The following is a 17069-nucleotide window of genomic DNA, read 5'->3' as shown; positions in this document are numbered from 1 at the left end:
TCATGGCAGCTTTACCTCCAGTAACAATATCATGGCTTTTCTAAAAGAAATTTGTTAGAAGACTACAGCAGCTTTTCATAAACTACAATTGAGTGCATGATGGTATTCCCACAGCAATTAGAACAACATAGAGAGGCCAGCTCTCTTTAGATCAAGGACTCCTACCAGTGTAAGCCATATACTATTTTAATCAGGTCCCACTTGTGTTCTTAAACACGGTTAAGAGCCACATACTAAGGCTAATACTCTGTTTCCTTTAGGGATAGCTATGACCTTGGGAAAAACAATGCTGTGTCTAGAAAGCCAGCACTTACATATAGGTATCTTGGGACTACTGGAACTGTTAATTGTATTTCACACATCTTTGCAAGTTGCTGAGATGTGAAACCCATAAAGTGAAAAGCATTGACATGGTCATAACTCATGTTTCTTGAGAAACTTCCAGGGGGTATAATGAAATTAAATAGCAAGGCCTTAACTGTTGACACTTCTCTAAAACAGAAGAAAACACAGCCTTATTCTCTTAAGAAAAAAAATGCCCTTTTAGGCTTAAAAAATTGGAACAAAAAATAAGTTGAATTCCAGTGGTAACATGCTGTCACAACTGAAAAACAGCATTTAAAAACAATTTACAATCAAGTCTTCTGTTATAATGCTGGACAACACAGACAAAATGCTAACTCTGATAGATGTAATCCTTTCAGTCCTTCCTGTAACTAAAACTGCTACTCAAGACAATTAGCTAGAAAAACTGGTGTAATAGAATATCAGCACTGCTGCACTGAGGGGATAAGATAACATGTCAGATTGGGACCTCTGCGAGGCGAATATAGTTATTTTGAGATGGTCAGGGCTTCTGGAAAGAAACCCTCACCTCCTGCAGAACACCAACTGGAAGCTGTCACTCACTTATCTCAACAAAACATTCACAAGCTTGTACCACGTGCAAACGTGCCAGATTCTGTAACGCATGTTCCTCCTGGTAAAAAAACAAATGTTTCTTGATTCAGGGAGGAAAAAGGACACACCAGAGAAAAATCTACTTTAAACTATGAACAGTGCTCACAGCCTTGGAAAAGCACATAATATCAGCTGCATGTTTTGGGCCACCACATGAAATTCTGATGGCTTTGTCTCTGTTACTGGTCTTAACATGAAGTCTCTGTCAGGAGCGTTCTTGCAATATTATTACAAGTATTTTTGTAGACAACGATTTAACTCTGCTTAACTGGCTTGGCCAAGAATGGGAGGTTAAACAGAGTCAGATGTGACAGCTGGATAGCCTGAAAAGCTCCCAGTGCATCCTTTCTAGAGCAAAGTCTTGCCCTCTACATCTGTAAAGTATGGCATGATCCAGCCAGGACTTTAATTGAGTTCTGAAGGTCCCTAGGTGTGCTGAAAGGCATGTGACAAGAGTGCAAGGGGATACCTTGGGTTTTTCTGATAAACTTCTACAGTTTCCTATTGTGTAATAGCTATGAAATCAGAAAGGAAAGATAATAAATTATTGATCTCACATCTATTTCACTACTTTTGGAGTTGCCCTAGATGCTTCTCTTTTTACTGCCAAGTGGCTTAACAGATCTTCACAGCATGAAGGCTGAGTTCTGGAGCCAGGTGGAGATATCCTTGGCTAAAAGGGCAATTTCAGACAGGACAGTTACAGTCAAAGCTAACTTAACAAGTTTGCAAGACGAAATATCACTGAAGAATACACTGCAGAATGACACAGTTCACTAGAAAGTAAATTACGTTGTTTATGTATACACGCTAGTATATCTGATATTCTTCCCCAGTGTTTTATACCTCCTTTAATAAACCACTCATATTTCCATTGACCTGTGAAAAAAAAAGGGGCTTAATTAAGTGGTGGAGAATAATCCGACCAGTGACTTACACTTCCAGACATCTCATGAGATGAGCCCCAAATATCACATAGACTATGACAGAAAATACTCTGTGTTTTACTCCAACCTCAACCATTTCTGGTGCAGGAGCTCTCTAAAAGAGACACCAAGAACTTGAAAAGGCATTTCTTTTCCTTGCCAAACCATGAACCACTAATAATTTCCATTCCGTTAATAATTACTTTTAACTTCCAGAAAAACACTTCACTGCAAGCAAAGATCAACCCAGGATACATACAAGGATTAAAACAGATGGTTTGAATTAAAACCTATACAGTATTAAAATAGTAACTATAGTTGACATCAGCATTTTTACTGAAGTAATTACATTGACTATTAACTACTTGATCACTAACAGCAAACAATAAATAGATCATGTTAACTTTATAATTATTATCTACACTTGCTTCCTTAACACTTGTAGTTTTCCTATTAAAAGTAAATTATCACATTTTTCGTTGTTCAGTGTTTCAGCTACGAAGAGACCAGACACAAATTCAAAGGGCATAATGACATTATTTTATTTGTACAAATTTTTTGTTGAATATTTACTATTTATTAAATACTATCTGTTTTTCCTGTTATACAGTAGGCATAGGTAGGAAACACAAAGTGTATCTTAAAAGCAACATGATGCACATGTGTTTGTCTGCTAGGCACGTAATTGGTCCTGTTATTTAGTCTTTACAAAATGCAATACAGAGGAGGGTTCTAGCAGATAGGGATTCAAGGGTAAATTTTGATCCAAGTCAGTTTTCAAATTTGCTTCTGAAGTTTCTGTGTCAACCCTAAAGCCAAGACTACACATTTCTAGGGGAATAATAAATAAACAAAATCCCAGACCAAATACAAAATAAACATATTTCCTTTCAGCATGCTTCTCTGAATATGCTCAGGGTACAGTTTGGGATAGCCCACAGAAGACACACTTCTTGGTCTGGGTGAGTCCGTGGCGTTTCCCTGGGCAGCCCCCACTCCACCATTCCAGCAGCGCCGTGCCCAGTGTTTGTGCACACAACTGCAGAACTCCAGCAGCCCCACTCCCATCCTTCTCCGTCATTCCCTCAGCACCTTGCAGAACTGCACTGCTTTCCCTCCTGACCAGCCACAGAGCTCTGCCAGTAGAACAGACCTCGATTTAATGCCTCCCTGCACAATCTGTAGACAGGAGATACCCTTGGATATTGGACCTCATTTGTTCTTTTTTCCCCCCTTTTGTTTAATTCTTTAATCCATACAAGTCCTTCCATTTTATACTTGATGGTTTTTTAAGGAACTGTTGCTTACAGTGCTGTATCAAGGGCTCTCACAAAATCCACATGGCAGGGAGCAAACAACTGTCTGTCTCCCTGACCAGCTTCATGAGAATGAACCACAGGACTGAGTCGGCATTACGTATGGCTCTTTAGACAGTCCACTAACTTTATCAGCCTACATTATGGCTTTTCGACACCTCATTGCACCAAATGACTTAGCAGAAGACATTTAAGTGTCTGTAAAAAAAAAAAAACAAACCCTGTACTTCTAAAAAAGAAATTCTTCAATGCATTATGCAGGAAGAATTCAAAATCCTTAGTAGAGTGACAATCTGTTAAATGTTCTGAAGAAAACTGACCATTGCTGTTACTACTTGATCATGCTTCCACAAAAGGTGAGAATAGCAAGCAAAGCAGAGAAACCTCCCAGCAGGACTTGTTCCAGGTTCAGAAGCTAGAGAGTCCTACTCATAGTTTGCAGCTCTGCCTCTCACCTACTGCATCACTCTTCCATAGTTCATTCTGGGCACCTCTCCAGTAGTATAGAAGGGAAACATTATGCCAGGTACTTTTGCTCTCCAAGGGAAAGCTTGCCAGAAACTTGTTGCGCAGGGTCACATCACAGCCAAGCTCCCCAGCAGTATCTCATTCCCATTCCCCTTTCCATCCTCAGAAGTTGATAATCACCTGGATACCAGTTTAGTGTGCCAGAGTGTAACAAGGAAGACTGGGGCAGTTACCAGGGCTGGAAACAGGGGAGTCTCTGGAGCCCAAGGACAAAAAATTCTTCAAGGCTGGAATTAGGCACACTTCAGATAGTGGCTCCAGTTCCAAAACTACCCAGCTGTGCTTCAAGTTCTGCTGCAACCCTGAGAATCATCTGATTCTGCTGCAGGTGGTGGCCAGTGCAAAGCTTTCAAAGTCACTCTGTCTGACTCAAGAATGGCATCTTGTGAACTCCTGCTCCAGAATGCTTCTCATTAACTCTGGATCCCTTGGAATGGTTGAGGGGGAACACCCAGTTGTACCAAAATATTGCTGAGGTGCACACAATACTCCCTGATTTATAGAAACCAGGTCTGTTCAATTGCAGCTCTCCAAATTCCAGTCACTTTTACTCAGTTTCCAGTACAATCCCAGCTGTCACAGCATGGATAAGGAATGTGCAAAATTGCAAAGTCTCCTGGCTGTAAAAATCTCTTGTGTTTTAAATCAGGCAGTGCAAGTTACTGCACAATAACTGCATCTTTGTTTAAATTAATTGAAAAAGTCATCCCTTTTCAGGAGCATTTCATTACATACTATGAATATGGAGCAACTAGAGGTTCTTTTTCCTGTTAGAGATGGATGGTATTGAAGGAAGTTTTCTCTGTGTGTACTTTACTGTATGGAACGATTCATTACAACTCACGTAGTCCGCTTTTATAATACAGACTAATGTTTATTTGCTAGAGCTATTTTTCTTTCCCCTGCTGCAAAGTTAGTTTATTAACTGCATTCATTTGGCTAGTGCAGTACACTGTTTCTCTAATTCACATTAAATACACAATTACATTTAAAATACAAAGTGGAGTTAAAGTAAAGATTGTAACTGAGAACTTTCTCACTTGTTAGCCTCTTAGATAGTGGTTAGGAACTGCTGTGCAAGGTTTTGCATAATTTCCATCATCTGATCTTCCTCCATAAATACACAGGCTTCACTGCATGTGTGAGCAAAAGTTTGTGTTTCAAATTGGCCTCCTCCTCTGAAAGCAAGTGGCCACCATCAGTCAGTGGTTCTGGGTGCAGCTCTGTCCTGATAGAGGAGGAGCAGTTCTGGTTCACAGGAGGAACAGTGTGTGTGTCGGTGGCTAGCCTGCAGTCTGTAAGTCTGCTTGAGAGAGCAAAGACCTGCTAGGATCACAAGCTTTGCCACTATGAGGGAGGAAGACTGACCTCTCCTTCTGACTACACCAGGCACTAACCACTGATGAGTTGCTAATTCTTGCAACTTGCCTCAAAACACAGCAATCACAGGACAGCAAATTGGCAAGTCTGTGTTTAATAGAGAAGAAAATATGATAGCAACAAAAGAGCAATGAAGGAAATACACACAATAGCAGAATATTAAGGATGACAGAGATAACTGGATGGGGAAACTTTGGCATGTACGTTATTTTACAGGGTGTCTGATTGAAGCTGATTGTCCATGAAGTGTTTTTGGCAGGCTTGTGGGCGAAGATATTCAAAGACTTGAAAATCTTCAGTAAATGTTGGAGTCACAGATGTTGTTTGGAAGACAGGACAAAGGAGACAAATTTCTGTATCTCAGGTTAGCATTTAAACCATTGGATCTACTCAGATGCAAGCCTAAACACAGACATTTCGGGGCACAATTTCAGGCTTCAAATACCTTAAAATGTTTTTTATTTTCTGAGTTTTCTTACAAAATATAGTCCTGTCTGCAATTAATTTTCAGCACGTGTTTTCCACATTTAGAAATCCCAAATGGTTTTCTATAAAAGACAGACAGGCAAAGTTAAATCCTTTCTTCCCCATGAGATACTGTCACACCAGCCCAGACAAATGGTTTACCTGAAATATATACTACTGGGTAGGAAGCAAGAGCGGTAAAAGTAACTCAGAAGTGCATTTCCTTGGCCTTCCCTTGGATTTTTCTGCTAGTCATCAAAGCCATCCTTAATCCCAATGGAAAGTGATGATGGAAATACTATTCTTCTCTCTGCCAAAATGAATCTTCTCTTCAGTCGAAATGGCTTAGCCAGATCACAGTGGTATAACTTATGCTTCTCTGTGCCAAGGTTTCTGATTCTGGCTATTGGAATGTGTCTGCAGCAATTTCTTCTACATAATGGAACACATTTCTTGCTTGGAAACACTTGAAATAGGCAAATAGGGCAACTATTCTAAAGGCTTTGTTTTCAGGTGGAAGTTTTAAACCTGCCTTTCAACAGTTCTGCCCCCATCCACATACACCAGGACACATCACACTGATCACAGTTTTCAGTTTCTCTGATTTTACTGACAGCTCTGCTTGGACTTACGCTCCATATTTAGCTGCATTTAACTGAGAAGACAGGCAAAACAGAGAAAAGACATAGGAAAGATGAACCAAACTAAAAGAATTAAGAAGAGAAAATGACCACTGTGAACAAGTGACTACCAACTGCATTGTGGCACTACTATTTACCAAGAGAAGACAAGAATGTTTGCAGCTCAAGCTAGGGAAGATGCTGTCCTTTTGTCCATTCCTAACAAGATTAGGATTGTAATATATGGAAATATATCTAGTCTTCATGATTATGAAAGAAGTTATTAAAAAAAAACCCCAACAAATACTTGAGAAATGGTTTGTTACTGACTGCATCTATTAAATTTGAGTTCATCTAAATCACAAAACATATTTACAGACAAGATCATTTTTATGACTGGTTCAGGCCAGGTACAGATTTCCCTGTCCTAGAAGACAATATGCTGCCATTCAAAGGCACCTTTCTGCTTAATTTAATTCTAATAATTCCTTCACATGTTACAAAAGCCTTTAGAAAACATGTGTCTGCTACTAAACTTCATGGTGACAGCAAGATCCCACATGCTTTCCCATCAGTCCAGTGAGAAGACCCCTCACCTTGGCAGTAGCAGAAAACCTACAGTGGGCAGCTGAGTAGCTATGACACTACCCAGAAGAAAGCCAGCAGAATTAGGCACATTGAAACAAGTCATCTGCAAAGATGAGGTTCAATTCAAAACAAAAACACCTAAAATTAGCTCCGTTTATGCCACATAGGGCAAAATATACTTGCCTAAACATCTGTAGCTATCTCAGACTGCCCAGGATACTCTGCCTGCCTTCCAGCTTCTGCTTAAAAGGCACAGGTGTGCTATCTACAAGTTTTATGCAGACTTTTTTGAGTACCTAGAGGATATTCCTGTGATAAATCTTATCCTTAGGTGTCCAAGCAACCAACAGTTAATAGAGAGTTAGTCAAAACAGGCCCTGGAACATAGAGTAGCTGATAACAGTTGATTTAATTACCTGAAAAGATAGTAAATATGTATCAGATACCATTTCATAAGGTTTTAAAGAGAGCTCTGTAAGCTGCTGACCATCCCAGGAAGATGCTGACGTCCTGCAGGTCCGCTGGTGTCACAGGGAGCCCTGCATAGAAGTCTTGGCTGCTCAGGCATGTCTTTAATGACACTGAAGTCCTATGCATGGGTTGTGGATCCAATCTCCAGTTCTGCAACTGGAGCACTGATACCCAGTGCACACATACAGTTAGATGGTTTATCATCAATGTGTAATGCACACAAAGCATCAAACTACAACAATGGACACCAGTAAAACAAAAGGACATCCCGATGGAAATAAAAATGTATTTGTTTCAGAAAGGAAAATAACTAAGTCTATTTCTTAAATAAAAGTTATGCAAATAGACTATTTGAGCATAGCAGATTCATAAAATAATTTTAGAAGTTGTGATGGAAAAAAATAAATACATTTTTCAAATCCAATTAGATAAAATGAACAATAATATAAGGCTTGTTGCTTTTAAAATTGTCATTGCACAAAATCAGTTCACTCAAAATTATTTTTCTTGCGCTATAATTAAATATGAATGTCTTTCTAAAGCTGTTTCAGAGGATAAATTAACATAATTGTGATAGTCTGGAATGAACTTTGATCCAACATACAAATATGGTAAAAGATATTGCTCACTTTTTTCACTGGGAAGAAATTAATTTTGGAGCTGCTTGAGCTTATGTATTGTTTTATTAACTGGAACTAGTTCCCAGTTTATTTCTCTATGTCCTTATTTGACTTACACTCATCAGTCATAGAGAAGAAACAAGCAAACAAAATCACAACTTTCATTTTGCTTTCTAAACATATTTCAGTATGTGTCTGGAGCAATTCCCCTCAACTACTTCTGATGTTAGCAGGTATAGTAAACCAAATGTGAATTCATGGTGAATTCTTGCTGAATTCTGGATATGATTTTGAAACACCACAGTTACATTAACGTAAAATCTCAAATACAAACTGTGTATTTGTATGCAAATATAAGCTTTTGCATTTTTTTCTGAATGACAATACTGCACAGATGTACATCTGCTTATGAGGCAGTACTCTTTCTTGTTTATGTATCTAATTAACTAAATTAAACTAAAATGTCAAAATCACACAACTACCCATCTTCAAAGCAACCCAGAAGCCTAATTCTGCTGAAAAAATTTGTCTTAATCAGCTGTGAAAACGGCCCTTGTGCTTTCCAATCCTGAAGGCACAAAACACAGTTACCTATGGTAATTATGCACCTATGAGAAATGACCTTCCTGTTATTGCAGCCTTTACTTTCTTTCGACCACTGCCTCTGTTCTGCCCTTGTCACTGTACATCAGGCAGCTCAAGGTCATGTACAGCACGAGGGTCAGCAACCCTGGTGAAAGGCTGAAAGTTCCAGACCTGCTCAGCCCTGAATTACAGTCAAAGACTGGGGGCAGTGGACACACCCGGTCACTCAAGCACTCTCAGAGACATCCCTGGGCATCCCTCTCACTTCATGCTAGCTGCAGCCTCCATTTAAGGAGCTGGAAGCCAGCTTCTTTGCAAGAGGAGAGCATGAAAAACAAGTTAAATCAATAGAAAACCTCCAGCAGAACTGAATACCAGCCTGGAGACAGCAATAGGTGGCAAAATGTCCAGTATCTGGTCTCAAATGTTGTGCAGTTGCCTGGCCAATTGCTGGCCTCACACCTTTGATCCTGCCAGAAGGAAACTTGTATGGGAGTATGGGATTTCGCTCTGTCTTGGGTGGATCTGACCCCATGGCATAAAGCCAGCTCCAAGCGCTCTTGTAAAGCTGAACTCAAACTTGGTTTATTTTCAAGACAAGATAGCATCCCATGTACAAGTCTTTATCACACGGGTTCAGTATTGGTTCAGACTACCAAGCATATATAATTTTTATCTCTTCTGCTGCCAGAAGAAATAGAACTACTGAAGTGAATTTTTTAGGGAACCATGACACCATAGATCCAGTTACCAGGAAACATATCAGATATGGTACAAGTGTAGCGCACATTTAATTAAGCTTATGCAAAGGTCTCAGCAAGACTGTGCTGGGCAGAGCATTGTAAGATTGTCAGGATTCATGACCTGAGTGGGACTGGATCATCATGAGAATTTTGGTAGATATGAGCACATTCACATGGGAGAAAAAAACCCCAAACATGTAATAAAGAGATCTTGTCTAATACTCTATCCTAAATCACAAAAGAACAGCAAATGGATGTTCTTTCATACTGTTACCTCAAATACTGCTGTTCAATTTATACTTTCTTCTCTGACATTCTCACCTGAGCATGTGCCCAAAGAATTAGAAGCAATTCAATCATTAGCAATCACTAAACAAAGCAATTTCCTTCACACACACAATCTTTAACAGCACAACAAATCAGGACATAAATATTTAGTACTGTGTCTTGTATTTAAGCACAGAAACAACCAAAATATTCTTAATTTTTTGGCCCTGAAGGTAATGTCATGGAAGTTACTATTTCATCAGCATAGACAAAGTCACACAAAGACGATGCTGTGGTCAAGTTTTATTTATAACACAGATTTTTACTGCAGTTAGGACATCTGGACCACAGCTCATCTGCCAAGGATCATATAATCCTCATGTGCTCTTAAAACTCAAGGGAAAAATCAGTTGGTCCAGTAGACTGCCCTGGGGATTATTTTTGACTGTTGAATGAGTCTACTGTAAAATGCAGACACGGTGGGGGAAAGGATGACGTCAGGACACATTAATTTTTGTTCTACTGACCATTCTGTGGTGGCAATGAATAGGAGCTGGTGCATGTGTATATGTTTGGTAAATGCTAAAGAAAAAGCCTTAACTAGCAGCCTTATAGATTCTCTTTCTGATAACACAGAGGACAAGCATTTGAGCCACACACATATAAGTAAATAAACAGAAACTGGTGTTTTCTCTATCCAAACCTGTTTGTTAACAAACAGAATGAACTTTATATAAGAATTGTCTGAGAACTGATCACCTGAGTTTTAATAATTTCCTATTTTAGCTTAATGTCTCTATTAACATCAAAGTAACACCCCTATGCCTCTCTAGTGCTTCAATGTATACAAGATACCTAGAAACTGAAAGTATGCAACTCCAAGAAAATACAGAACTGTATCAGGATAAAGAGCTATGGTTATACCTTTAAAATGTGAGCCAATTATGACTACAGGCAACTATGTCATCACCTTTTGGCTTACTACCATACTTTAGCACTAGAAAGACTGATGAAACATGGCTTGCAAGTTTATAGATACTTAATTTGCACTCAGTAAAACTAAAGTATGGACCTAAAGAAAAAAAAATTGAGACATCAGAAGTTTTCATTGAAAATTTTATCACTTTATTTAGAGTTAGCGGCGAAAGCTGTTTTCATCCCACTTTAATAAAATTTCTTGACAAACTGCCCTTTCTGACTTGCTCTGCTAACACAGATTTTGATTAGGAAGTCAGGAGGGGCACTTGTTTTCAGAGCTGCAGCTGCTCTGTAGCTTTGGGTGAAGCAGTGACACTTCTGCTTAAAATTAGTTATTGTGGACAACTGTTACTGCTGTCTGTTCTGAAGACCAGAACAGCACAGAGCTGACTAGGTTGAGCTGCTCTTATTTAGATAATTAGATCCTAGCAAGCATAAGCAGATCAGTCTGACACAACATGCAAGTCCCATCGAAGTTCATGTTAAATGAGTTAAAGACCAGTCCCAGCTGGCTGTTGAGGGTAAATGTTCTCTTGAAATCCCATAACCTCTACCCAAGAATTACTAAGTTTATGTCTTATGAAACTTGTTCCTAGTGGCCTGAGATTCAAAACATACGGTCTTCAAATCCTTATTCTGTATGTCCAAATACCTAATCCTATACTTATACTAAGTCCTATACTTAAGATATGAATATACTAAATTTAAAATATGAATATGGTAGAAGACTTGTTTAGGAAAAAAACAGTAGTTCACATAAAAAAAAAGCAACAAAACAATCCTCTACAATTCTTTCATTCTTTCTATTTCATCTTGCTTACACATCAAAAACTGTCGGTGAAATTCACCCTCTTTCGCAACCTGTCCCAACCTCACCCACTATATTTACAAAAAGATTAACTGATGCATTTGTCACATTAGGTACCTGGGTTACTGCAGTCAAGAAAGTTGCACAGTCATTAAAAATTCAATATAAAAATACTGTTTATATAAAGCTACATATTTATGTATCTACACATATAAAGGTATGGAAAGGCATCATAAAACTTACCACCACCTGCAGAAAGTAAGTCATTTGCACAAATCAGTGCCAAAGTAAACAGCAGATGCCGAAGATCCATACTCTTAACTCTGTAATAACAAAAGACAATAAGAGAGTTTCTTTACAAGCAAATATTACTAATATGATATGACATTTAAGCTATTATCTAGTTTTATTGAATTTTTGATTGGATTTAAACCAGAGGTACATTTAGTTTATTGTTCATTGCCTCATAAAGTAATACATCATCTTGCAATCTGGAACAGATAGTAAATACTGTGTTTACAAAAGAAGTATCTTATGCGTCTCTAGTCCCTTAAACACAGTGGGAGGAAAAATCAAGTATTGTCAATTGATAGACTGCATCTGCAAATGACTTTAAAACCTCCAAGAATGCAAACACTTACAATCTCAGCATAAACCAGCACGCTTTTACAACTTCCCCAAAAAAGCACACTCCTCGTTTTCCTTAATTCACTTGTGCCACGCATACACACACATCGTACAACCCCATCACACAATCCTGTTTTGAGGCTCTGCTTTGCTCTTGCCATTATCACCAGCATCTTGTAACAATGGTGAAGGGCAGAAGCTGCTCTATGCTGGACCTCCAGATTGTGCAGATGGTACCTTGCTCCCAAAAACCTCATGAGGTGTCCATAGGAAGTTTGGGGAAAACATTCATACCATGGATTATATCCTGACTGTTTATAGCCATGGAGATAACCAGAGACCTTCAAAACTAAAGTTACAACACACACACTAAAATGAGCATGGATGTTTAAACAAGTCAGGCAAATTTTTTTTGTTCTGTTGCACCAAACTAGCACCATACACTAACACCTCGCTCAGAGAAGCAGCAGAGAGAGAGTATCTCCACTTTCACATATACTGTAAATTGGTATGACAGACCTTGATTCTACACTGGACTGTTTTCCTTTAGAGATTTTCTTTCTTTATCTAACAGGAGATTAAATCACAAGTGTCCAAAGAACCAAGCCAACTAATGAGTGACAATTTCTAAGTATGTGTTATCAAGTAACAATTTATGCTATCAAATCTAGGTGTCAAAAACTAGGCAGTTGCTTAGTACAGTTATCAAAGTTTGAATTGGGTTAAAGACCATAAAAGACAAGAATGCAGAGTATGTAAAGCTACAGTAATGCTGAATTTAAAAGGTAATTCCCTCAACTTTCTTACACTAAGAGAACAGAAGGAATCACGGTAAAAAAATCAGAACTATTACCAACTCCATGAGTTGGCATTTACTCAAACTGCTCTAGACTAGCAGAATCTAAGCTACACCTGCAAAGGCAAGCCAGGAAATGTCCCTGCCTCACACACATCAGGACAAGCAGCACCACCCAGACAAGCTTGGGCCAGCCTGAGTGGGCATGGGACTGCTACACCAAGAGAAGAGCTATAGGAGCTCTTTGGACTGCCCAACCACCTGCAGGACTTTTCTCTGGCCAGGCAGACATGGGTTACTCCAAAGGGGAGCAGAGAAGGAGGGATGGAGGGAGGGGGGAAGAAAGGAGGAAAAGAGGAAAGGAAGAAAGGAAGAAAGAGAAGTGCTTTAGTGAGGATTTTGGGGCAGTGTGGGAGCGAAACAAATTGGGGAACAGGACCAGGAGAAGTGACAACTGCAGCTGTTGGAGTGCACAGACCTGGGACAAAGCTAATACAGCAAAACACCAGGCTAACAGTCCTCCTAACTCTCAGTAGGGGAGCTACACTGTCACAGTACAAGGTTCATCCAAGATCAGCTACATTTTCAGGCAGCTCAATTAGTCCCCCTGCTTCATCTGTACTCTTGTTTAAAGGATTCTTATTAACTGTTATTAATAAACCTACTACAAAAATGTGCCTCTGTATTTGTCAATTCTTCTCTTCTTACACAATGTCTACCCTCAGTCTCTTCTCCCCCTCAGCTCTTCCGCCTTCTTCCTAAAGTTTTATTTTCTCCTTCACAGGTCTGAGAACAAGGTAACTTTACTTACAACTCTCCCAGTAACCACGCATACTGTGCTGCTATTCCCACTTTCCTGCTCTCCTACATCCAGCAGCCTCTGCTAATTTCCAACTACTTTCTTCCAAGTCTTTCTACTTCTTCCTGCCTAGTAACAGCCATAAGAGAAGGCCAAATCCTCACAGGAGTCCACTAGTGAGAACAAATGTGATCAGAATCAACCATTCAGAGCACACTGTTTCACTTTTTATAACCACACCAAATAAATCCGGTAGGACCAGGGTTGGTCCCCACATGTAGCTGTCACAGCATGACTATCCCCTCCATCTCTGGACACCTGACTGGTGGCCATCTTAGCCTCCTTCCAAGAAGAGTGGTTTGACAGCTGAAGCACTAACCCAGGAGCCTGGAAACATATTACAGAGGTCAACAAACACACTGCACTTCAATAAGGTTTTGTTATTGCAGAGGAAAACAATCCTCTTCCAGTACTGCTGTTCCCTCCTGCAGTGGTAGACTTGTTTACATACCTGCAACACAGTGAACTCCATCAGGAGATTGTTCTGGTTAAAATGAATCCATAAACATTTATTGTAATGAACCTGTTTGCAGACCAGTTTTATCAGGACTCCCCAAAGCCGAGGAGCAGAGCTGGAGCAGCACAGGCATGGGAATGAACAGTAAGGGTGGAGGGGAGGGCACAGCCACCCTCCAGCAGCAGCTATTACTTGTTTAAGAGCAATCCTACAATTACTGGGAAATTCCCTGCTCAGCCACAGACCTTGACTAAAACAACCAGCTCTCCGAAACAGGGCACAGGATTAACTTGTGTTCCTAAACATCAGAGATGAACAAAATTGCTGCTTCATCCCTTGCCCTTTTGCTAGTAAAACACAGTATAGAAACAAACTGTTTCTTCAGTGGACTCTCACAAATACCAGAATCTCAGCAAGACAAAACACTGTCTTGGCTTTGCCTCAAACCACATGGGATATCCCACTGAGTTATCCATTCAGACAAGTTGTGTCTGTGAAAAATATCCAACTGGTATACTCTGAACATACCCAATATGGACAGGACTGAGCTCAAAAACAGTAACTGCTCTGAAAATATGGATGCATGATGCTCCACCCTTTGTGCAAGAGCCTCTGTAAAAGGCCAAGTTGTGCTATCTCCTTGGAGCTGCAACCCAGAGCCCTTGGGATAGGGCTTGTACTCAAGGCCTCACCCAGGCAAATGGAGCTCTGCATGGGGTGTGAAGCAGCAGGGACGTGACCTCTGCATCCAGCACAAACACCACAAGCTCAGCTGGGCTGCAGTTATGACAGCCACTTTAGCAGTATTTGCGATGAAGTGAGAGCTACACTGCCACAGCTCCAGGCTCATGGGAGAAAATCTGGGGGAAAGCAGGAGCTGCCCTATCACGATACCACTTTTGGTGGTACAGAACAAAAATTCTGAGAGAAGGGTCCTCTGAAGTGCCACCTGCATCACTATCAGACAACTACTGCCTTGCAGAAAGTTCTCCAAGATCTGTTCCATAATGACCCACTGCTCTTCCTCCAAGACACTCTTGAGAGCTTGCTGTCAATAGGAGCAGTATTGTCCAGAGGCTTCTATGTTAACCTAGCAAGAGACAGCTTCTCCGTAGGCATTAGGACAAAACTGACCTTTTACAATTCAGTAGTATCTACCTCCCAACACCTATCCTATGTGGCTATGAAAGACAAATGGCACTAATAAAGTGCCTCTTATTTAACAGAAAAAAAAACACCTTCAAGTTTCTGTAACATATTATTCTAAAGAATTATATTCTATGTCTTACCCAACTCCAGCGGCCTGCAAGAATGAACAGAGTTAAAATCAGGGGAAAAAAAATTACAGCAGCTGACTGTCCTCAAGCCAGCTGAAACTTGACCACAGAAACATTTGGCTGGAGGTCAGTTCAGGCTAATTACTTCAGTACAGAAAGAGAGCCAGGAGTTATAAAAAGGATAAAAAAAAATATCTTGGCCCTTTTCTATAGCAATGTTGGAGTAAGGTCAATCACAAGTGAATTTAAACACAACATCTCTCCAGTGGGACGTGAACAGAGTCAGCATAAACAGGCGAAACTGGGCTAAGAAGCTCCCTGAGAAAAGAAACAGTTTAGTCACAGCATACTGAGTTGTTTGCATCTACTCTGGTCAGGTAAAAATGTTAACACTCAAAGTAAACCAGAAGGAGACTTGCTTATAAGAAAAACTTGTTTGAAGTGAGATCTTGACCTTTACGTAGTTTCTGAACCTGAAATGACCAGAAGGAAGGACAAGGACACTGAACTGCACCTATTATGGCACTTTTGTTTTTGCCACGACCATTAACTCAGGGTACTCCAAATATGACAGATTTTCCCCAGTAACCTCCTCCAGTTTAGCATTGCTTGCAACAGCAGCATCTCTGCAGCTAGCACAGAACAAAAAGCAGCCTCTCTGCTGCAAACCAGACCACAACATTACTGAGTGAAGGATTAATCTGAAGAGGTTTCCATACACTGCTGTTTCATCATTCCATTAGATCTCAAAGAGGCAACAGCACAAGAGTGTGCCATGCATGTGAATATACACCAGGAGATCCACCACCAACTAAGAACAAGTGCTGAGAAGGGAACATTAACTCCAGGCTCTCCAGATCAGTCCTGAATCTTCTTTATTGCAACTACCAAATAGGTGGGCATGTACCTGTGCAGAATTTTTCTGGGTGAAAGGTCTTTATTTTTCACAGTGTGAACATTTCTTAAAAGTTATTTCAGGGCATGACCAGTGACACCAAGAGGTAATCTTTCTGTGCTTGCCTAAAAACATTCACATCACTTTGGCTGATAGTGCATAGCTGAAATCTCTTTGACCGCATACCCTCATTCTCCCGAGTGCCAACAGGATGGAGTCATGCTGCAACTGAAATTAGCTTTAGCCCTTCCGATCAACACAATCTAAAACTGCAATGGACTTAAAGCCTTCTTCCCTTGCTTGCTGATATTATGGCTTGATTAAGTCATCAGCAGCCCTTGGACGAGTGCCTGTTTTTACAGAGCCCTTGTCAGGCTCTATACTCAGCCACAGCATGAAACAGAGATAACAAATTGTCTCAGCTGATATGAGAAACACATCACTCACCTATTGTGTACTGTTATTCTGGATATAAAAAGATCAAGGATTGACACCACAGAAGCAGAAGTTACAAACTCCAAATTAAAAAACCAACCAACCAAAAACCTCATAAAGGGCACAATTTACTTAAAAAAAAGTCAAAACCTTAACAACAAAAGAAACAAAGTTGCACTTACTATGCATGTTTTTATGTAAATTTGAGGACTACAAAAAAGTACACCATAAATACCAACTAAACCTCTGGGACAGAAGCAACTTTATATTATTAATTAGGTCTTTATGTCAGCTAAATAATTTACAGTGATTTCAAGTGTTAAAATGTTAAAATTGCAAATGGAATCTATTGAATTAATTTCTCACTTTGGGTTTAAGAAATATATTTTTCCTACACAAAGTTTTCATTTTGAAATAGAGAGTATATTAAATTTTAATTTCAACACCCAGTTTACTTCTCTCTCTATT

At 39.8% G+C, this 17069-nt stretch overlaps 1 protein-coding gene across 3 annotated transcripts in view; it reads right to left on the bottom strand.

Moving 5' to 3' along the window:
- The window catches only part of GHR (growth hormone receptor), a 115072-nt gene that overhangs the window by 49046 nt on the left and 48957 nt on the right, over nucleotides 1-17069 (bottom strand). For all 3 annotated transcript variants that reach the window (XM_041489297.1, XM_041489295.1, XM_041489296.1), the window contains exon 3: nucleotides 11499-11578. In XM_041489297.1, the coding sequence (XP_041345231.1) occupies nucleotides 11499-11568 (70 nt within the window). In that variant the 5' untranslated portion in view covers nucleotides 11569-11578. The remainder of the gene's footprint in view (nucleotides 1-11498; nucleotides 11579-17069) is intronic.

The sequence above is a fragment of the Pyrgilauda ruficollis genome, unplaced genomic scaffold, assembly GCF_017590135.1.
Source record: "Pyrgilauda ruficollis isolate IOZ18807 unplaced genomic scaffold, ASM1759013v1 scaffold92, whole genome shotgun sequence".
NCBI lineage: Eukaryota > Metazoa > Chordata > Aves > Passeriformes > Passeridae > Pyrgilauda > Pyrgilauda ruficollis.
This window is presented reverse-complemented; position numbering and strand designations above follow the sequence as displayed.